The following is a 23,653-nucleotide window of genomic DNA, read 5'->3' on the forward strand; positions in this document are numbered from 1 at the left end:
CTTTAAAGTGTTGATGCCTTGAAGTTGTTGGTATTTTTGCAGTTGTCCGGGGGGACAGCTGAAAGCCGGCTTGCTGCCTTCGTATCACACTCACCTGCAGTTAAAATAATTTTAGTGGTTTTTGTATGATGACCACATACTAATGGTCTTCTCATGAGGGTTTTGTTTGGCATTTCACGCCCCTTACCCAAAATGGATTAACGTGCTGCACTTTCATGAATTTCCCCAGAAACCGCAAACATCATGCACCATAGCGAGCTGGCTCTACCCCTACCTGCACCCCGCGAGGGAAGACAGGCGGAGTTGTCCTTTAAAAATAAATTTTTGTGTGCTATGACTCACATAACCGTCCTTAATAGCCAGAAAGTACAAACGGCCACCGAGTTCCTGCGAATTATTTGGAGCACGCGAGACATGCGGCCTGATATGGGCGTGGAGGGCAAGTATCTGGGTTAGGCGCAGCCTCGCTCGCCCGGCTGTTGAAAACGTAATTGCGATAATTACAGGTGGAAAACGCAGCAAGCCGGAGAACCGTCTCCCCCGGACCCCGCCGATGCCCCCGTTTGAGGGCCGCGGGGCTCCGAGGCCGCTTCACCAGGGCGCTGAGGGGAAAGGGCGGGGGGGGGAAGGGGGCGGGGCGGGCCGTGCCGCAGCCGCCGCCGCCGCGGGGGCTGCCGGGAGCCGGCCGGTGTTATTGTCCCGCAACATGCAAATGAGACGCGGCGGGAAGCCAATGAGGCGGTCGCCGGTTGCTGCGCAAGCGCGCTAGGGGCGGGGCGGGGCGGGGCTGACCTCGTCGCCCGCTCGTTTGCTCGCTCGCCGAGCGCCGGGGCCTCAGCACGCGCGGCGAAGATGGCGGCTGCGGCCGGCGGGGTGCGGGGGCGGCGCAGCGGGCACCGCCGGCTCTGACCGGGCCACCCCACGGCGCGGCGGGAGGGAGCCCGGAGGCCTTTGCGGGGCAGCGCCGGCCGGCCGGGGAGGAGGCAGAGCCCCCCTCGGGGGGGGGGGGGGGGGTTGGTGGTGGTTGTGGTGGCGGCGCGGAAGGCGGGGGCGCTGCCGGCAAGCCCGGCCGTGAGGGGCCGGCGCGTGGGGCGTGAGGGGCAGCGCGGGCGGCGGGGACGAGGGCGGGAGCCGGCCCGGAGGGGCGAGGCGGCCCGCGGGGGGGGGTGGGTGGGAGGGCGAGGGGCCGGGCCGAGGAGGGGCAGCGCGGGCCGGCGGAGGCTGAGGCGAGCCGGCCGGCGGGCAGGGGAAGAAGGCTGGCTCCCCGCGGCGGGCGCTGGCAGGTCAGGAGGCGGCTGCGCCGGTGGCTCCCCGCGTTCCTGGCTCTGGGCTGCTGGGCGCCCCACGCCATGTTCTCGGTGCTCTCCTATGGCAGGCTGGTGGCCCGGGCAGTCCTGGGCGGCCTCTCGCAGACGGACTCCCGTGACTACAGCTTGGTGACAGCCAGCTGTGGCTTTGGCAAAGATTTCCGCAAGGGCATCCTCAAGAAAGGCATGTGCTACGGGGATGACGCCTGCTTCGTGGCCCGGCACCGGTCGGCAGATGTGCTGGGTAAGTGCTGGTGCGGCCCCGCTCGGGGGTGCTGAGGCGGCTTTGGCGTCGGTGTCGCGACCTCGCCTCCTCGAGCCACACATGGCGAAGTGGCTCGGTCTTGGGTTGCAGACAAAGGAGCTGGTTCCACCTGTAAATGTCAGTGTGAGTCCTCTCTTTTTTTTTTTTTTTTTCCGGTTTCAGAAAAAGGTCTCGTGCTCTTTGCTGCAGCACGACACGCGCCTCGCTTCAGCGTGCCTCTGGGGTGGGGTAGGTGCTGGGCATTGCTGCCCAGCCTTGGCGATTCACCTGTAGGTGCCTGTAAGGCCTAGTGGCTCCGAAAGCCAGAGAAACAGCATGTAGTGAGTCTCGCTTTCTGTGTGCCTTTAAAGCTGAACCAAGCCCTGTGTGTATGTGTTGCATTTCTACAGAAAGGATTATTGAAACGGACATTTCCTGATTTTAGCGGGTGCTGTGTCCTTGTCAAGTGAAAGGCAAAGTGACATTGAGATTGGTTTCAAATGTCAAACTTCAATTTCAGTATTTATTCTATCCTGATTACGCTCTCTGGTTTGGATTCATGTGCAGAATGAATCTTAAGGGTTCAAATTTTAAAAGTAGTGAATAATTACAGCTAATCACTGGAATCTTCAGTTTATGAGCAGCATTGCTTTTGGCAGCGCTTGACCTTTCTCATGTGTAGTCAAGGTTGAATTTGGCTGACGCTCTGCGAAAGTTAGTTTTCGAGCAACTGACAGAAGTAAATTTTCACCAAAACTGACATTAAAAAAAAGCTTCCTCTCCCCTGCCTGTGCGGTTTTTTTTTGTTGTTGTTTTTTTTTTTAATTTAAAACTGGTGGGATTGCACTGCAGTATCTCATGATGTGACAATGCTTGGTGATTCTTCACAATTTTGTGCTGTCATTGTAACTTGGTTGCCATTTAATATAGCTGAGATTTTTTCAGGAAGCTGTAACTTGGTGCTAGGTAACAGTATTGCAGATTATTCTCAAGGGAGCTGTTACTCTAAGGGTGATGCTACAACTTTCACGGAGATGTGGAAAACTGGTCAATGCATTTTAGATACTCTGCATCTTTTCTGTTGTGCCTCTTTCAGAGAAACTTTTTTCTATTCGAATTAGCTGTTAGACAACCTTATTTGAACATGTGACTCAGGCTGGCTGCCTTTAAAGTTCATACTAGGCCAGCACTGATAAATAACTGAGCAATCGGTATTTGCCCGTAAGAGAAATGCGGAATCTGCTTTAGTTACGTGGACTCTTTGCACGGGGAAGCGGGTGGATTTAGACCATTTGATGATGTTTCGGGGTTTTTGGCCATATTTGGTAATTCCTATATGTGGACCTACAGCTTGTCTATTAATTTTCATGGCAACTTGAAAACAAACAGAATTGTAACTCCACTTAAGGATCACACAGCAAAGAAAGCTTCAGACCAGGATGTCTTGAGTACCAAGAAGAAAATAATTTAAATAGAAAAGCTGTTGTTATCCCCCCACACCACCCTGAAAAGCTGTATTTATGTTAGTTCTCTGTTGCTTTTTTTAATATACCTACCAAAAAGCTAACACCAGTGTATGTTCTGCAAACAGTAACACTCAGGATGGGTTTTGATGCAATCTAACTTGATGCTTTTTCTTCATCTATAGTTGTTAAGTTTACAGGTATAGTAGTTTTTTCCTTGTTTCTGCTACTATGATCATCTCTGCTGTCCCTTTCTCAACCAGCTCTTCTACACTGCTGCGAAAAAGAGCTTCAGCACTAGTTTTTCCTGCCCTCAATTCCTCTTAAGCTCATCACAAATCTGAGGTTCCGTAGCTATTTTCTAAAGACCTTCATAAATTTTGTACTATCTTGATAACTGCCTAACTGTGCACCTCAACAAAACTGGCTGAGCTGAACTGTTGCTTTTCAAGCTTCATTTTTCACTATTAGTTTAATGAAGAGGCCCATGTGGTTTTAGCCAAAGTGAACACTAAACACAGTAAGAGTGCTTTTAGAGAACCGTAAATTTCAAGTGTATCACTTTGAGTTAGTCTGCCCTAGTAGTCATCAGTGACAAAGCCATGCCAGATAATTAATCTAAAATTCTTCTGTGCCAGTCTTTTCTAGAACCAATATATGGGAAGCATGCCTGTGTGGGATGGATATGGGTGTGGTGTAACAGTGAAAGAGCTACTCCCAGCCATTTGGCATGAGTGCTTGGGGATTCATTTTCTTAGGTCAAACAAAAGTTGACTAGGCAGTGTGTTTATAGCAGATACAAAAATGCTAAACAACTCTTTTGTTATCTGTATACTGTATCGTCTAAAGGCTGAAAATTGTTAACAGTGTCTTCTAGTCCATCCTTTATCCTTTCATAGTAAGATCAAAGACAGCTTATGAAGGTTCATGTTATTTCCAGTCCTCCCATAGTTGTTAAAGACTTGATAAGGCCTGTTACTAGTGTACTTGAATCCTTGGGGCTTTTGTCTCTTATTTCTACTTTTGTCTGGGACATACCTGTTAAGTTTGCATGTTTTGTTCCCGTTCTGAGCACAGGGAGAAAAAAGAAACTCGGAACCAGAGTGTTTCCTTTGGGATCTCTCTGAGAAAAGGAAATGGCTTTACTAATACTAATCTCTAGAACTTTAATGATTCAGGCCCATGGTTTCTTTTTGCTGCTGGTTGTACCATATTGTATCTTTCTATATGTTTGCTGTCAGTGTCTTGGTTGTCCGGATCCTCAGAATGTTCAAATATCTTCTTGAGACTTGGTAGACATTAAGTACTACTTCATGTCTGAAGGCATGCCTTTAGCTTTTGAGGACAGAAATACTGTTTTTCAAAGCTGAAGAACAAAACTCTTCAGAAAGTGACACCTCTGTTTTTTCCTAATTAACATGTGAGTAGAATTTTTAGTGCTTAGGGAGCAAACCCAGATTTTTTAAATGAACTTGAACACTTTATATAAACATTTCACTTGCTTAACAAAACTAAACATTGAAGCTCATTTATAAATTTTGATATGTCTCATGCTGGTGATTGTTTTTTCTATTGTTGGGATCTGCCTTTTCTTGCTTATTCCTGCCTTATCAGGCTCCTGATGTCTTTGCTAGTTTTTTTTACAGATTTTTCCAAGCTGTTGCGTGACTCATTATTGAAACATTACAGCAACCAATGCACATCCCGTGACAGCATCACTTATACAATGTCTGTGCTGGGTAGAAGTTTGGGTGTAGCCAGTGTGACTTGACTAGTCTTCCAAACTATTTCTGTCCCCCAGCAGTAGTAGGAAAATGTCTAGCATCAGGGTACTGTTTGTCCATTGCAAGGTTAAAATTTGGCAACTGTTCCATCTGCTGCAAATCTTGATTTTTAATTTTTTTTGGAGGGGGGTGTGTGCTGTTGTGGGGCAGCTGGAATTGTGCTTTATTTGGAAATTAAGTTTGTCAGCAGCCTGCATAGGAGGTATGTAAAACTAGAGTGACAAAGCCCCTGGAATATTGTTAGTCTCACTGTCATCAAGAAAAGTAAACTACAAAAGGTAAAAGGATTTGTAGATGAAATGTCAAGGTTGTTCTGGAAACTATAGAGGAGGAAGAGATTCTTGCTTTGATGCCTGAAGGTCATATAAGACTATGTTAAGTGGTTTATTTGATATCATACCTGGTAAAGAGATTGATGCCTTATCACAATTTATCACACTAAAGAAGGCAAGTTGTCTGCTTGCTTCAGAGTAGCCTTTCACCTACTCTCTTGGGAGAACTTAGGACGTTGTAGGGGGAGTAATCAGTGATTTGAAAAAAATTGTGCATGTGTCTTAGTCTGTAATAGACCAAATGAAGTTCTCTTTTTAACATGGGAGCATAAGTATTGTCATTTGTAGAGAAACTACAGATTGAGAAACATCCCATTACCAATCATATTCACCTACATTCTTGTCAATGCAGCTAATCCAAATGTCAGCAGAGCTATTTTTTTAAGTAGCATTGAAGGTAACCTTTAGAAACGTGGTAGCTCCCTTTCTGAGAATGAAACTAAAATCTGGTTATTCTTCTTGACCACAGTTTCTGGAAGGGCATTGCACGCAGTGTATTCTGATCAGAATTTGCAGTTGAACACTTACTTTAATTGTAAGTGCTATTGATACTTGTTGGTAGCATTGATTTCCATTCATATGCAGATCTGAGCTTGAACGAAAAGCAGGTTCTGTCAGAAATCACAGAAGGAAATAAGCAAAAGTGAACACAATACAGTAGGTGAGGCATTAATCATACCTATGTTGCAGGAAATGTTGCAAAAATCTCCCGCTGTTTACTTTGGTTCATCTGCACTATTAATATTGTGAGCCTGAGATTATTCAGGCTGTAAGTAATTTCAGCACAGCTTGGTTGATGTCTGTCTACAGTACCTATTCCTTTTCATCATTTAAGTGCCAACTGCCAGTAGCAGTTCAGCTATGAAAGTTCGTTCCGTGGTTGCTCAACACCTTGAGAGATTAAATAGTTATGATTATGCAGGGAGGTTTTTACAAAACTTTGAGAAATAAGTAATAGTTTAGTGTTCTCCTAAACTGTAGCCCCCAAAATCCACTGAACAATTTCTCAGGCTTAAATAAAACAGGTAAGAGATCTACTTGGTAAAAACCTGTTTCAGGAACAACAGTGTATTGTAGCAGGGGAGAAAAACGTAAAAGGAACTGCTGCTTTTTCCTGGAAGTAGATGCACAATTTAATGCTTCCAGTTCCTTTTTTCTCCTTAAGTTTGTTCTTCAACATCATCTCTCACTTTGCCTCTTGCTTTTTGTTCCTTCTTATCACTTAGCCAGTTACTCTTCCAGTACTTTTCTATTTTATGCAAGGGTAGTTTAAGGTCTACTGTAACTTTTAAAATGGCCAGTGTGAATAAGTAATCTTTCCTTTTGTAACTAGTTATCAGTCACACACAATCTGCCTTTAGGGATTTGTATTTAGTTAGGTTATTTCTTTGTCAAAACCTGGGGGGGGGGGTGGGGATAGACACCATTTGGCTATAACGTTGTGATCCCATACATGCTGCCAGTGAAGCTGCTAGGAGAGTTAGTGCTGGCTTTGAGCATGTGACTTGTTTTGGATGGAGAACCTCTGTAGGTGTGTGATTTATCTTATTGCTGATAAAACAAGAAGTATTATCAGTTAATCTCAATTTTGGTATGTTGACAAATACTAGGTGCTGTATTTCAAACTCGTGTAGTGCATCACGTTGCACTTTGTTACCATTTTAGCCTTTCTTCTGTAGTTGATGCAAAAAAAAATTAAGTGACAAATATATCCTTTTGATGTTCTTTCATCAGTGATTCATTGCTAATTCAGGTAAGGATCTCAAGAAATTGAAAGTTCAATAGGATGCATGGAGTGTCTTACAAACTTAATTGTGGTTGCATGCAAAAGCAATTCCTGCCGGCACACTTGTGCCTGCCTGGTGCTTCTGTGTGAGATTATTATTCTTTGTTGATGGAAGGTTTGAGAGTCTCCATCTTTCAAGATATTTCTGGGACAGGGTGATACTTCTGGACTCTGACCATGGGCAGGTTAGTTTGCCAGCTAGCCAGAACTTCCACTCATAATGCTATTTATGTTAAACAGAGTTTGATTAGTATTTGTGGTTTTGTTCTGAACTTTAAGCCTGTTTAGTTTATATTTGCTCTGGATTAGATATAACATCTGGATCTGACTTACAAAAGTGTGTGATGAAAAGCACATATTACTAGTCTTGGCATTGGCTGGCTGTTGCCTGGGCTCCTGCAGTTAACCTTATGGGTTGGCAGTCAAAACAACTTTATGTTTGCATTTCAACTGGTATTTTTATCGCAGGTGCTTTTAGCATTTTGAAATAAATTTTAACAAGTTTCAGTGCCAGTATCTTCACTTGCTTGTTTTCTGTGCTGCAGCATCAGTCACTTGTGCTTTGTCTTGAAACTTCATTGCAACTGTCTCTCTATGTGAAATCTTGATAAACTGAATCTTTAAGAAGTTAGAAAGAGCCAGGTTTTGGACTGACACATGCAGCAAATATGTAATCTGGCAGTAGTATTTGTGTATTTTCCAGCAGAAGGCAATGTAGTGGAGTGTTAACTCTCAAAGATTCTGAAAGGTCTCCATAATATAGTTAAATACTCAAGAAGCATTTATTCTTTTGAAGTAATTTATAGTGAAATTTTCAACTGCTTTATTTACAGTGGTTGTTCATCTAGCCACAGGCATTTCACTGTGTCAGGTGGACACTTCTGTAATTTCTGCATAGGCTTGAACAGGGAATATTCAAAGATGTATTCTTTCTATAAAATTTTCTGATTTACTGCATAGCTTAGAAAAAAATCAAGGATTGTAAACCGTTCAATTTCAGCAATTCTTCTCAGCCATGCAGTTTGTCTTAAATGTCCAGTGATTCATATTTTGTAAGACGGGTATTTCAAGTTAAATGGTGGATACTGGAAAACAGTATTTAATGTTTTATGATGAAATGTAAGACAATGAAAACCCAAGTAATCTTTTTCACTTGTTAAAACAGTAGTTGTTTTGGATATTTACCTTTTTTTTTGTCTTGGATGAAAACAAAGATAATATAAATGAATAGAGCTTGGCATTACTCCTTGGCAGTGATACCGCCAATAGCAGTACCTTTGAATTTTCCTTTCATGACAGGGGCGGGGAAACAAGCTATTACATAAAAATTAGTTCATTTTTGAGTTGAGTTTTAAGTTCTTGCTGCTTCTGGAGTTTGAAATATCTCACAAATAGTTTTTCTCCTTGTTTGCTGTATATCAAATACCACAAAGTTGTCTTAAACTTTATTCTCATTGACATTTCATCTGTTTCAGTAGCAGTTTGTTCAGTCTGTTTTAAAATCACGTATTCCTTTCCCATAAAACTGTTTAGTTTATGTTGAGAATGTAGAATGTAAAGATACTGTTTTTATTTTAAAACCACGCTGAAGGTAGGACAGGATGGCTGAAGATCTTAGGAAATGTAAAAATCTTCTTTTAAGGCAAAAACAATCAAGGCAATGTTTTCTAAGTGGCACTGTTTGGTATAGGGCTTCTTGAATGTGCTTTGCCTGTGTACTGCCATTGGTCTCGACGGCAGCAGTAATTCCTGGCTCTGTGCTGATGCAGGAGGAAGCATTTGACTGCTCTGGCAGTGTTCATGAGCCATGCTTTGGAAGCCAGCAAGGTCATTTAACTTTAAAAACCACTAAGTCAGTTCATCTAATTTGAGATACAGCTTAAAAAAAAAAGAAAAAGAGAAAAAAACCCCCCACCAACAAACCTTTGCAAAAAACCCTCATGTTGTCCATTTTGGGCAAGATTAAGAAATAAGTGCCAGTGGTGGTATGTGAGCTAGTGAGCTGATGTGGAGGTGTTACAGTGGAAGCATGCTCCAAGGCCCGCTCATGAATGCTATGGTCCTGTTTGCTTCTGTGCCAGCAATGGAGAAGGAATGTACAACTGCCTTGTTGATTCTTAAGCAGACAATCTGTTCTCTTAAGTATGGCACAAAGCTAAGTCAGAGGACTGACTTTTGGACTGTCTAGAGGATGACTGTTTTGGAAGGCACTGGTAGAATGTACTTAAAGCTGTTCATAGCTTGCAAAAAGCAGACGGGAAGGCAGACAGACAAAGCCATTTCATGGCTCAAGATAGTATGAAGTTTGCTGCTATGATACAGATTGAGATTTCCTGCCTGGAGTAAGAAGTGAGCAAAGAAAATCAGGTGGCATACTCTTATTTTTGCTTTAAAAATTGGAATAGGTTTTGATAATTAACCTTATCAGGTGCTTGCTGTGATGGCTTTCTTGTACTGTATACTAATGCTGTAGTGTTTCTATTAAAATATTTCCCAAGAAGACTAGTGCAAAAATGGTTTACTGATCACTTGAGAGCGCACCGGTAACTTCTGATGAGCTTGTTTTGTAGCCATCTTGGGAGCCAAAAGCTTTGGATGGTATTTGTCAAACATCATCTTTTCATTGCATTAACTCTCTTGTCGGTGAAGCAATGCTGTACTCAGCTAACAAAAGTACACGTGGATTATGTTCATCCTTAAGTGAAAAAAGCCGCTCATCTGATAACTTCATGTAAAGCAAGCATCATTATCCAAACTGTCGCATGGTTTCTATTTCAAGTTCTAGATCTAGAACTTTTTCTCGGTAATCTCTTATTCTAGACTTGTCTGCATGGCAACAGAAAGCAAAGGGTTAATCCAGTATTAACCTGAAGTTGTGGGACCTGTAAAGAGAGGATTAGTTTGTTCTTGAAGAAACCAGAAATGTCATTTTCGAGAATGCCAGGGTTGCTTTTGCATGGGCTTCTTGTCAGGGTCTGGTCTGAAGGGATGAATACAGGGATCTGCCTTCCTACAGCGTTCTTCTAAGAAAGCAAACGGACAAAGCAGGTGTCTAAAAGGTTGTGGACTATTTTTGGGAGAAATCTGATTAATGTTGATAGGCTGTTCAGAATCTGGCTATAACCTCCTGTCAGATTATAGTTCGTGCCAAGGTTCAGCTCTAAACCTTCCATCTCAGTTTCAGATGGTGTCCGATGTGAAGGGCATTTGTAGATGAGGCAAACTTAGTTTTACCTTCTCAGTCAAATTTTCCTGCCTTTGCTAACAGCAGCGGTTTTTTTCTGAGGAGGCTGTTGTTCTTCAGCACAACCTGAGCTCTGAAATTGGCTCGTGTTTTTATCATGAACATACTATTTTAGCTTTATACGTTATGGAAACCTGAGTTTGAAATGGTTAGTCCTTACATGCTGACGATCAAAAAGATTTTTTGGAAAAATTTCCCAGTAGAAATATTTTAATCTCAGACAGTATTTTACTTTTGTCATTAGGGCCAGCTGAGGAAGTTCAAAATACTTTACCCAAATGGTCAGTAGACTATCATATCTGCTGCTTACCTCCCTCTGACCACCCCCCTTTTCTGTGTGTGTCTTTGCTATGTGCCTCTGCGGTTGCTCAGAAGCTTCCGAAGCTTTGGCAGAATTTGTTTAATTCTATGGACTAATCAAAGGTTAATGTGATTGAATCCCCCTCTTCCCCTTAAATTCCCCATTACTTGTTCTCTAGTGAAGTCAGCCTCCTCAAGGAGCTCTCGGCATTAGACTTTTACCTTCTCTTCAGCAATTCAGATTATATTTAGAGATTTGTCTAGGAGCTGATGTCAGAAGTTCTTACAAATGCTTAGAAATATCTTTTGTCATAAAAAATGTTGTTAAGCAGGTGCTATGTCCTACTTTTTAGTTACTGAATGTCCTAAGTGATGGCAAAAATTAAAAACCTTGTTTTGGAAACCATTTCTGTTCATATAACTCTCATTTTCTGTTTTCTTCTAGGAGTAGCAGATGGTGTAGGTGGCTGGAGAGACTATGGGGTTGACCCTTCTCAGTTCTCAGGGACTCTAATGCGAACATGTGAACGTTTAGTAAAAGAAGGACGGTTTGTACCAAGCAATCCTGTTGGGATTCTCACCGCAGGTTATTGTGAGCTGCTGCAGAACAAAGTACCTTTGCTTGGTAAGAGAGCAAAAATATATAAATTGGATCTGTGTTGTATGTTATCTGGTCAAGGTTGCTTAAATCTGTTGTCAGCTTCTACAACAAATTTGCAGGCAGTTATCTTTTAATTAACCAAAAAAGGTAGAAATGTAGTTGTCTTGGTAGCATCCGTATTTTCTCTTGTATGTTTAAAAACTGTCTTGATTCATTCAGTAATGCGGGGAATGTTTGTGTGTGTGTGTATATTTTTATATATATATATATATATATATATATTTAAAAAAAGGCAAAGAGCCTTTATGTGTGAAGAGTGGTAATTCACCAGTGCTTGCAGAGAGTTTGCAAAATGAGTTCTGCAGTAGAATATGTTATGACATGCACTCATTCTCTCTGTTATGTACATACAAATAACTGTTCTCCGTTGAAAACCCTTGATGGTTGGTTGTGGCTTTTCGCTTAAGCTATGCAAGCAAAAATATTTTCTGACGATAACTGGATGCAGTTCTGTTCATTCCTTGCCTTACTGCTCCTGTTGCCTTTTATGTCCAATGAACTTTAAACCTAATTGGTTGACTTAAGTAGTTTATATCATACAATCACTGGTACTGTTTATTATTTTTATAATTCTTTGTGGGGGATTCATTACAGATTTTTTTGAAAGCAAACTAAAGTAGATGCTTAGCATATTCTGTGTCAAACTTGATTTTAGACAGGGCATCCAGCTGCCTTGGGAGTGGTGAGCAGATAGAGAGGCAACATTTGACCTCAACTGACAACCTTGAAAATGGAATACTTTTCTAAAGGGCATGTGACCTTTTATGCGCCACGAAAGTGTTACTGTGCATGCTACGCGTGCTTCTCACCTGACCTTAAACTTCTGTGCCAGAAGAGTGCTGTGTAAGCTATATTTAACTTGTCTGCTGAGCTTCAGAACAGATGTTCTCACATTATATGCCTAAAGAATAGGTTCAAACCTCAGAAGTGACCTTAAGTATCACTAAAATAGCAGTGGTCGGTAATTACATTAGGATTTTGTGTTTGATAGTGCTTATTTGTGCAAAGCAGATGTAGCTCTAAGCGAACTACAAAGTGGGCCACTGGTGAGAGTGCTCACAACGGCTTTGCAGACGGACGCAGCCCTGCTTGGCTTGACCTTTTGAATTCTGAAAAGCAGCATATGCTGAGTCACAAGATCTGCATTCCACACATGGCCTCCTAGTTACACTCTGCTAATAGAGTTAGAATTTGAAACTAATGATCCTTAGTGTTTCTGCTTTAACAGAGAACAGTATTTTTAGAAGGAGAAGTAAACCCCTGGAATTACCACCGCAATGAGCATTTAGAGTTTATTTAAAATAAAGCGAAGGGAGAGGACTTCATTAAGGAGGATTCACTAGGCAATAACTTTTTCTTGCTGTTATGCTTTAAGTCTTGATACTTAGTTCATCAGAATTGAACCTAGCAAATATTTTAAAATAAAACTGAAATGAGAGGAAACTGTGCTATTTATTTAAACATTATTTTTGTATTGCAGAACAATCTTGGATGCTGTCACATCTAAAATCTGAATTTTTCTTAAGATACTGCTTTGACTTACCATTCAGTAAGAGTGGAGAAGGTCCTGTATATTCACTAGAGAACGAATTAAGTGCAAGTGTATTGCAGAGAACTCCCTGTATTAGGAAGGGAAACATCTGGAATAGGTGATGCCTAGAGCCAGCTGGACTTCTGCACTAGCAAGCCTTATTGTAAGCTTAGCTCATTGCAAGCTTGTGGTCTGTCCAACATTTAGCTGTGCTTGGAAACTTCTGCTGAAAGAACATTAGGATAGAAGATGACTATTCACTGGCTGCTGATACGGGGACTTATGTTAGAGGCAGAAGTCAAGAAGAAATGCTTTAGCTGTGTTTCACCTTCTTCAGGAATGAAAGTTCTCTTGGTGGATGTGCTATCCTGTTTGCAGAAATTGTGATTGCTGTTTGCTGTGAAGGACTTAGTCTGTGGATGGGTATCTCTGCAATACAGTTTTTTTTTGTGGCTTGCAACCAAACACAGTTGGTGGCTACTTCCCAGTGAATGAATCAAGAATTCCTCAGTGCCCTCAAGCATGGCTGGGATAGTTCTGAGCACGGTTGACAAGTAGATATGTTTCTGTTCTGTCTTACTTTAATCAAATAGTATTTGTCTCTGAAACGTGTTTTCTTTAAACTTGTGAAGTTAGTATCCTGAAGACATGACAGGATGATTATTTTTTTAGACATGAAGATAGCTTTCCAGAGCCATACTATGAAGAAAAGCATTTTAATGTTCTGACAATAGTAATGCAATAATACCTAATACTTAATTGCAAGCAGTTCTTTACTTGGCATGGTTTATTTACAGCTGATGAGTGAAACTGTGTGGAGAGCACCCAGCATTGTATGGATGCTACTAGAATCCTATTATCTGAATGATTTTGGAATTTCAGTATTTTATGTGACTTCTGTAAATGCAGTCCTATAGCAGAATGTGCTGACATATGTTGGGATGGAAAACTGTAAATAAAGTGGAACAAAACAGGTATTTGTCAGCATAACGTGTTTACCAAGATCAAAGCAGAAAAAGTTAGTTTTATACAAAAATTATAGTTTGTGTTGCAAAGATTTCTAACATTTTGCTGTCTTAGTGTATGTTAATTTTGGCATTATTATTTCCATTTCTCCTGATTTGTAAGCTTTGATAAATATTTGAATAATTGGACTATGAATCAAATCGGTGAAAGCATAGGCAATTTGTGTAAGGCTGACTCCAGTTACTATGTTCTCTTTCCAGGAAGCAGTACAGCTTGTATAGTAGTTCTGGACAGAACAAGTCATCGTTTACATACAGCCAACTTGGGGGATTCTGGATTTTTGGTAGTCAGAGGAGGAGAAGTAGTACATCGATCTGATGAGCAGCAGCATTATTTCAACACTCCGTTCCAACTGTCAATAGCTCCACCGGAAGCAGAAGGAGTTGTCTTAAGTGACAGGTAAGATGGGAGAGGATCTTAAATTTTTAATTTGTGTATGTGATCAACTCCCAAAAGGTTGCAGTTTCGCTGCCTTGGTGCTCTTTATATAGTGCAGCGTAGTGTGTGGGGATTTAAGCATGTATCCAATCAAAGGGTCTTTTACCTGCCTCCCCATCTTTAGGTAATGTGAACATTTCTTACCTTGTAATTAAACTTTGTATGCTGTTGTACAGTCTGAATTTATTGGGCTAATGGTTATTCATTCATGATGGCATATTCCCATAGTCTGTGGTGTGCACTAGGCACGTTCTGATCTGTGGAAAGACGTTGCTCAATAAAGCTGCTGTGTTAAAACTGCAGCTGGTATATGTGCCGGTCATCCTGCATGAGTGCCTTGTCTTACCAGTAGCATTTGTTCCCAGTCCCTGTCTGTACTCTCTTGAGACTGGTTTGGAGCACGCTAATTTAGATATCTTGGCAGTGAGGTAGCAAGTACTTGAAGAATAGAGCAGAGGGACATGTGACTAACTTGTGTTTCCAAATAGCTGTGTTTCCCGCAGCATATTGTATTTGACCAAAACGCGCAACAAACTGTTTGGCGGAACACCGAGCTGGGAGATGAGAGTATTAGGAAAGGACAATCTGTTCACAGAAATTAGTTGTTTCAAAGACAGACTTGTACTTGTCTTTCTCTGAGAGTGTCAGGCTGATCCATCCTCTGACTTCGTGAAGTCTCACCAGAAATTAAAAAAAAATAAAAAAATCAGCTTTCAAATATATATTAAAATACAGCTCTCAAATAATGGTTATATGCTCGTTAAAGCAATATACCTCTTCTGAATACAGGAAGATGATAAAGGATCCTCAGAGAGTGACCATAGCATACAGGGAATGCAATAGGCATCTTAAGTTTTTGATACAAGGTTTGGACTTGATGATCTCAGGGGTCTTTTCTGACCTAAATGATTCTATGAAATATCAAGGCTGATGCAGTAAGGGTTATGACTTCAATGCCAAAATAGATCTTTTTTAAAATGTTGGTTAATTTGTTGAACCTCCTGACCATTATTGCATGTGATTTTATTACTTCATCATAAGACTGCAGAGAGGAAGCTAGGGTAGAACTCTGAAATTAGAACCCTTAAATAATCTAACCTCTTTATTAGACTAAAATTAAATGAATGATTGAGATTCCAGAGCTCTAAAAATCTTAATTTTTCTGAGATTCTGTGTCATCCATGGGAAGACAAAAAACAAGCACAGGGATAATTGATAATGTCCAGTGGAAGTCAGGAAACCAGAGTAATCTGAGTCATCACACAATAAGGAAAGCGCAAGATAAATGAGCTTCCACACTTCAATTCTGAATCATGATTATAGCTTTCTGGCTAGTTTCTGCACTGTTCTTGACATTAATTAGTACTCATGGATGTTGTCTAAATACTTCTCCATTACTTTTTTTATTTGTTGTCCCAGTAAAATGTTAAATTTGGCTATTTATGGGACTACGCAGGCAATCTTAACTCTTTTAACTTTCCTGCAGCTACAAACCCATTGAGCAAAGCAGCTCTTGCTTTTTGGCATAGCCGAATGGTATGGGATGCAGCAGTTTCTTCCTTTTAAAGACCCCTGAAGAATCTTTAAAAATGAAGCGTTTGTCATTATGCTGCTTCTGAGAATCAGATTTTGCAGCAATATTCATGGCCAAAATAGATGTTTTCTCCTCTCGGTATTAGAGAAAAATGTATTAGATGTAAGTAGACCAACTGGCTATGGTCTCCTGGTAGCCATTTCAGACACCTTTCATCTTCCATTGCATTAGAAAGTGATTCAGAATCCATAAGTGTTTCAGCTGTTCCTGTTATGAATTGTCCTTTCAAGTATAGCTCTCTAACATATTTAAGATGAGTAAGAAGGAAGCCCTGAGCTGCCATTCTACTTAATGGTTTCCATGGAGATACACTTGTGAAGCAGATTAGTTTGCAAGATTGTTCATCTGGGAATTTTAAATGCAAATCCTTTGTGTAATAGCTGGAACATTACCTGTTTACAATCACAGTTCTTCTGTTGTAGCTTTCTTGACAAGCCATCCTGGTGCAAAAGCTCCAGTTAGTGATTATTTCTTTCTTTTGCAGAAAAACACATAACAGTAGTGAATTACAAAAGTTGTTGGTGTGCTGGTTTGACATTGCTTGGTGTCTTAGTGAAAGCTGGAGTCCTCTTCTTTAACATATCTGTCATCTCCACAGCCCTGATGCTGCTGATAGTACTTCTTTTGATGTCCAACTTGGAGACATTATTTTGACTGCAACAGACGGACTGTTTGACAACATGCCTGACTACATGATTCTGCAGGAGTTAAAAAAGCTGAAGGTACGTGCATGTATTCTGAATCTCTTGCATCTTTTGCACTGGTTATCTATCATAGTTACTCCTATTACTTTTTAGGCATGTAACTTTTGTATTTTATATAGAAGACCCACCACAAAGTGCTACCTTTTAGAGACTTTTAAGTTAATACCCCATGTGAGCAATAGAAAGGGACATTGACCCCCGAAGTGCCATCTCTTGGATCTGCACCTAGGCTGAATCCAGAAGCAGCAGTTTGGGCATAAATTTCCCAAGTAGCAGCTGGTACCAAGTCACTAACTAGTGATGGGAGGGAGAGGAGGAAGGGGGAGATGTTCAATAGCAGGCACTGCCCTTGGCCAGCTGCCCACGCAACTTTATTTTATCTGTACTTGCAGGTTGTAGATGATATACATGAAAATACAGCATTCTCTCTTGGGTTATTTGAGGGGGTGAGCTGTACACTTAAAAGTAATTTGAAGCTTTTCTGAAGGGTTATAAAACAGTAACTGTAAAGTAGTGCGGGCTGTCTGAATTGTGGGTTGTGTGTGCTTGAAAATCTTCAGTGTTCTGTAAAAAAAATTTCCCTGGCAACTTCTCTAGGTTAGCAACCACAAGTGTTCTTTTTAAATAGTAAAAATACATTAAAATATTTTAATTTGGATGAGAACACTTAGCTTAAGGCTATTTACTTACAGAAAGGAAAGTGTACTTAGGAGATATCAATATGTATAACCTCCCTGAGGAAACTATTTTGTTATGAAATGCAAATAAGGTTAACATGCAGAATTACAGTGTGGTTTTAAAAAAAATTTTGCCTGCTCTTACCTGCAGCTACATAACTGAGAGGTGGTGTCAGATAGAGAATGGGTCCTTACAGACAAAATGTCTGACCAGCCTCTGCACATCAGGCAGACCCTTGTGTTTCCCCCTCTCTGCACTCCCCACTATCACTCTCTTCTCGGTGCAATATTCAGGTCTGAAATTGAGAAGCTGTGCTGTGAAATGGAAAAAGAGAGCACAAGCTGTCACAGAGGCTTTAATCTGGTTAGCAAAGGTAATGACAGCACTGAAGTTGTATCAGCATGCTGTCATGGCTTGGAAGGGCCTGGCAGGCTGGCTGCTAACCTGCGTGGTGGTTACTTATGCTATAGCCAGATCATACCTCTGTCTGCTGCCCTCCTGCCTCCCTTTTGCTATGCAGAGGCAAGGTTAGCCTGCGTGGACACTGGAGATGGAATTCCCGTGTGGAAGAAAGTTGAGCTCCACCTTTTGGCGTGTTTGGGATAGGCACTGAAGTTCCCTGTGAGGTTCAGCCAAAAGTTAATCATGTAAATGCCTGCTAATTCCCCAAACGGCAGGGAAGGCTCTTGAAATGGCAAGGCATTTTAAAATAGTTACAAACAAAAAGAGTGGTTGGTTGTCATCTCATGTTGGTTTGAGTAAGAAAAGGCTTGGAGTAAAGCAGCAGAGTTACTGAAACAGGAAAAAAAAAAGGCACTTAAAATGCAGTCTCTAGAAAGTGTGTGTGCGCTCAATAAATTTTTTTCTCATCTAACTTTTAAACTGCCCCTTCTCCCCAAGTGTGCTTTTGTCAATTTGGGTACGAGGGTCAGAGAAGTCAGACTTTCCATTCAAGATAAAACATAATTACTTCAACAGAGCCTACTTTGTGAGGGAAGGATGGTTCTTCCAGTGTGAGCTGCTACTGTAGCTATTAAATATCCTGCTTCCCTCAGGTGAGACACTTTAGTCTATTCTGAGTATTAGCCTTCTAAGTTTCTAAATTCTGCAAATCCTCCAGAACCAAGTCTTGTAGCTGCTGGTAGGCAAGAGAGGTCTGGACTTCAGTTGTGAAGATTTGCAGTTTTAACCCAAATCTGTAAAGCCTGAAAGATGGTGAGGGTTCCATTTGGAAGTGGAGGTGATAACTAGTGCCCAAATCTGTGAGAGAGGTCCAGCAGTCAGGGATCTCTAAAACTGACATGCATCAGCAAAATGGCTACGGGTAGACTTTCTTACGAGAATAAACTTTTTTCCTCATTAATTTAGAACTCCAACTATGAGAGTATACAGCAGACTGCAAGAAGCATTGCTGAACAAGCTCATGAGCTGGCATATGATCCCACTTACATGTCGCCGTTTGCACAGTTTGCATGTGACAATGGATTGAATGTGAGAGGTAAGATTTTTTTTTTCTTTTTTTCTCTTCCTCCCACTCCTGCTATCTTTGAGAAATCTTAAGCAAAGTGAAGTTCTGTTGTTCGCAGATCTGATAGAACAGAGTGCTAAGAAATGCGGTTGGCAGTAGAGCACCAAGCTAGCGTGCTGGGTTTGGCAAGGACCCCAGCTCCTGACGTAGGTCATGGCAGGCCCTGGCTGATCAGAAGCCTCCTGTGGGGAAGCAGCTGGAATGCAGAGAACTGATTTTTTTTTTTTTTTTTAAATCTAATATGTACACTCCTGCCCCAGGAATCCTGCCTGATACGAGTTCTCCAGGCTCTTGGGGAAACTGTATTTGACTTGTTCTTTGGATTTGGGTGTGTGGGGGGCGGGGTGTGGTTTTTTGTGGCTTTGTTCTTGTTTTTTTTAAGGTCTTCTATTATTGATGTTTTTAGCTGGGATTCTGCCCATTCTTTGGTAGGGTTTTGTTGGGGGGTTGAAATTTCTGATCCTTGTACCATTAGCATCCCCGTCCTGACCTCTCCATTGGTTCTACTTGCTGTGCTCTAGAAAGATATTAACACCTGGCAGAGTTCAGAGTCCTATCAAACACCTTTTTTTTTTTTTTTTCCCCTCCCCCTTTCTTCTTTTAAATAAATAAATAAAATTCTGCTGGTAAAGATGTTCGCACTATCTCTGTATCAGGAGGACAGGATTTTCTGCAAGACCCTTAAGCATCTTTCTTAAGGGTAGAGACAATAGCTGTAAAGCTTGGGCTCTGCGTTGCTACAGAGCTCAGTCACTCAGTAATGAAACTGCAGATCTCCTGAGTCCAAAGGACTGGTTTGACTTCCTACATAACACCATCCCTCTTCTCTGAGCCGTTTCTGTAGGATTTGAGTGTCTTGCTCTAGCTGTTGAGGTTTGAAAAGCGACTACTAAAAACGTTAAGTAGCTTTTAGAAAGAGATGCAGTAATATAGTGCTGGAGAAGATGCTAAAGAGGTGTTTGATTTACAGTAGAAATTCCTGAGAAGATACTGACTTTGTTGCCACTTGCTTGTAACAAAACAATGTCAGCTTTTTTGTATGTTTATTAAATAAATAGTGTGCTAAAAACCGGGCTTTCTGCTCTACTTGCTAACAACAATGTTCAAGGTTCTGTACTCCTTTTAAGCTACAGTGAGATCACAAACTATTAAAAGGAGAGTGGTTTTTTTTGCTGTGTTAAATGTCATTGCTACCCTCATTTGCATTTTGGAAAGGAGGTAGAGGGAGCAGAGTTCTTGTGCCTACACAAAACAAGTTTTTGAATATTTAAACTTTTTTTTTAAAGAGCTTTCCATGGGGGAATGTCACAGATTATAAGAAGATGACCCACTGTGGTTTGAAGAAATAATTTTACTTTTCTTATATTACAGGGGGAAAACCAGATGACATCACCGTCCTTCTTTCTATTGTAGCCGAGTATACAGACTGATCTGCCCAGAGTGTCAGCTTCTGATGTTTTCGTTATCCCCGAGCTCCTAGCTTCACATGTACGGTTTCCTGCTGGCAGGATTGCTTTCTTCCTTCGCAGCTGATCTGAGCAGCTGGTTCTCCAGCTCGTTGCCCGTCTTGAGACGCAACTGAAGTCCTTGTTAAGAACCACTCTTGTAGTACACTGGTCTCTGTCTGCCAGCAAGAAATGAAGAAGCTCAAGGCTTGAAGCATGTCTTTTCAGAGCTTAGTCATTGTCCTTAAAAGGGGGAGATCAATCCCAAGTCGTTACTGCATTTGAAATGTGACTTACTTTCAAAGGAGTAGGATTGGTTTATCATCTTTCAAACTAGATTCAGTAGATAAAACCTCTACAAGAGGGCATATTACTCTATTTACTAGAAACGTTCACTATTCATTAAAGGGTATGTTACAGAACACAGTTTCATAAGCATAGTCTTGTTACAGTGGTAGCTGAGGTTTCGTGTTTCTAAGCTCCAGTTTTCAGGAGATTTATAACTGCTGTAAACATTCTGCTCTTGCCATACATGGTGTCAGCCTAGGAGCCTTTTCTAGTACAAAATTTCAGAAACCATATTTAGTTCAAGTTATATGGATGCAAATGTGTTTTGTGATTTCAGGTGCTTAACTGTGATCTTAAAAGTTCTGCAGATCATTTGTCCGTAATGGGCCTGGTATCTGGATGTTTTGGCTGTGGATGATTTTTTTTTTAACAAAAATTTTAACTCTGTTTCAAAAAGCCGAGCTGGCCAAAGTTGAGGTCCTTTCAGCATTTTAACCCATCTCACCAGTGCGGGCTGATATGGCATAAATGCTACAGTGGGAGGTTGCACAAAGAACAGATCATCCTCAACTCTGAACGTCTTCACTTTTGGTAGATAATTCTGTTATTAATGAAACATGATTTGTGTTAGTAATTGCCATTCTTGCTTGTGTAGAACAGAATATGCTGCACCAGTTGAAGTCCAGTTGATCCTTATCTTTCTGACTCTCAAACAAGCACCTCTTCGATTATGCTGTGGCAGCAGCAGTTAAGTGCATAAATGGAAACTATTAATGAATAATCAGCAAAACTTACATTTCAGTAACTAAAGTTTAGGGTTTTCGGAATGAACCTTAATGATGTTTACAGTTATCTAACAGCCACTTTGCAATATTACATTTCCTTTTGAATTACAGTAGCTTACATTTGTTCCCCCTGTTCCAGCAAGCTTTCCTTTTTCTTTCCCGAGGTTCATACAAAAAGCTGATAGCTGTAAAGATATATATATTTTTGGTCAGTTTTTCTTTAACTTTTTTGCTGGTAGAAAAGTATGTAGAAATAAATTAAAGCCATGTTTTTATATATAAAAAGTCGGGTAATGTTGCTGTTTAGGTGAGTGCAGTTAAACTTGGTCAGTAAGTAATCTTACCTGCTCTCAAAAGGAGATTTTTACTACCTGGTTTATTGTATTAAAACTGTTTAAGTTTGAGGTTACCTCAACTTGTTTAAAGAATTTTTGTGGACTTGTACTGTATATTTGCGTAACTATGTTAAGCTTTTATTTAAGGTCATTTAACATGTACCATGTACATGTCATTTTACTATATTTCAATGCATCATGCTTGTAACAGGCATTTCATTTATAATAAGAGTAAGTGATTAATTTGGAAGCTCTTCAGTAATTTATCTGCTATTCCTAAATTGGCATAATGTTAGCTATCTATTTTAAATCACCTTGTAACTACTTGTCAAAATGCCTTAACTACCCGAACTTGACCAAAATATTATTTTGGTGAGGGTATGGGGAGGATTATATTAATGAAGAAAATTAATTAGTTTTGCGATCCATGGAGCAGTGAGTGGTGGATAACTTTGCACAAATTGTCAGTCCTTGTTTTGTTTTTTTTTTAAATTGAACAAGCTGTGTCTAGCTGTCTTGTTAGAAGGAATGTATTCACGCTGCAGTATAGGGCTTTGTTTTTAGCATTTGGGAGGGGCATTTCTCTCTCAAATCTGGGCGTCTTTACATTTTATTCTCCAGTATTCACTGTCACGCTTCTTGATTAGAGCAGATTTGATCAATGATTCTTTCCCTTGAACTTACCTTACAATGATGCCCCTGCAGACCTGGACTGTGTTGCAGTCTGACCCCTCTTTCTCAGCATGCTCATCCCCAGCCCTTGTTATTTGCCGCTCCCCCCCGCCCCCCCCCCCCCCCCCCCCCGAACTATACATTGGGAGATGTATGTGGATCAGATAGATGAGTACAGCGACGGTGCTTACCCCTGCGGGAGGTGTTGTGTGCACTGTACTCCACCGCTGCTGGGCTGGGGTCTGGAATCCCCAAGCGAGCGGAGAGACTCGGCTGGCTTCTCTGGAGCTGAACTGTGCTGCCTGGCGGCACAGCGCCGAGCCTGGCGCTCTGTTAAAGCCGTTCTTAGCTGAGCAGTATCAACAAAGCCGTTTGCCTCATATCACATTGTGATTTTTTTCTTCTTTTTTTTAATAAAGAACAAATTTGGATTTTGTTTTGCAAATCATGAGTTTATCCCTCACCGGACACACCAAAGACCAGTAAAGCTTATAGCTTTTCCATCTGTTTATAAAGCAATACTGTATTATAAAGAATTGATATTTTTATCACATGCTTGATTGTTTTTGTTTTTTTTTTTTCTTTTAAAAGATGTGCACTCAACATATCAAACCTAATTTCTTCCTATGAACTTAAGCTGTCTGCGCACAACCAGTTTTTGGAAAAGGAAATGACAGGGCCCATACTATCAAAATAATTTTAAATGATGCATGAAGCAGTAACACTTGCTAGGAATTATTGTGACTATTCATGAGAGGCATACAAGAAAGGTGTGCTGTGAAATGGAAGTGTGTGCGAGTGGAGCACAGGTTGGCTTTCAGCTGCTGCAGAGGGGGTGTGTGTGTGTTATCGGGAGCAGCCACCTGAAGGAAAAGAAGTGTTTTACACACCAGTAACTGCGTTAACATCACAGGACTGGCAGGAGCTGGGATTTCTGCAGCAGCGTTACTAGGTATTTGGGTAATACAGGGCTAAGATGTGGTGAATTGGAAAAACTCTGTGGTTCCTTGCTACTTTTATGGCTATCTTTGGGAGACCTGCAACATACAGTTTCACTTGAAATGTACTTTCTTTGTGTTTATGAAGAAGGTATGGCTGAAAAAAAAAATCAAAACCCACAAAAAAACAGATTTTGGGACCAGTTATGACTGAGTCAAGGAGAAGGGAGAGGCAAAGGTCTGGCAGAGATGTGAAGGATTTTGTGATGGAATCTCTGTCTCTCAGTAATGGACATCCTTTCTCCAGGGAGAAAACTCGGTTGATTGTGTAGAAACTGACTGTATGAAGTAGTTTCTTACAAAGATAGCTGAAATAACGAAGCAAATCTGAGTCTGTATCTAATGAGGATGCTTTTTTGTTGTTGTTAAAATGAGACTATCATCTATGCTTACCTAAGAGGCGATTATGTGAATTTCATGTCTGAGGTATAACTTATGCAGGAATAGTTCTGTAAATACATTTAAATGAATTGTAAAGATATTTAATAAATATAGTATTTATACTAAGAT

At 41.0% G+C, this 23,653-nt stretch overlaps 1 protein-coding gene across 1 annotated transcript; it reads left to right on the forward strand.

Annotated features, from left to right (window-relative positions):
- The first annotated feature begins 1,182 nt into the window (after positions 1-1,182).
- PPTC7 (protein phosphatase targeting COQ7) lies at positions 1,183-23,650 on the forward strand. The gene is made up of 6 exons (XM_049805183.1): positions 1,183-1,551; positions 10,906-11,085; positions 13,879-14,077; positions 16,309-16,432; positions 18,461-18,590; positions 19,992-23,650. Exons 1-6 carry the CDS (start codon positions 1,350-1,352, stop codon positions 20,048-20,050), a joined length of 894 nt encoding a protein of 297 aa, XP_049661140.1. The 5' UTR covers positions 1,183-1,349; the 3' UTR covers positions 20,051-23,650.
- The last annotated feature ends 3 nt before the right edge of the window (positions 23,651-23,653 follow it).

The sequence above is a fragment of the Accipiter gentilis genome, chromosome 7, assembly GCF_929443795.1.
Source record: "Accipiter gentilis chromosome 7, bAccGen1.1, whole genome shotgun sequence".
Taxonomy (NCBI): Eukaryota; Metazoa; Chordata; class Aves; order Accipitriformes; family Accipitridae; genus Astur; species Astur gentilis.

Coding starts and splice junctions, on each gene's coding strand:
- PPTC7 (XM_049805183.1), top strand. CDS start 1,350: ATGTTCTCGGTGCTCTCCTATGGCAGGCTGGTGGCCCGGGCAGTCCTG. Junction 1,552..10,905: donor CCGGTCGGCAGATGTGCTGG/GTAAGTGCTGGT, acceptor GTTTTCTTCTAG/GAGTAGCAGATGGTGTAGGT. Junction 16,433..18,460: donor AGGAGTTAAAAAAGCTGAAG/GTACGTGCATGT, acceptor TCATTAATTTAG/AACTCCAACTATGAGAGTAT.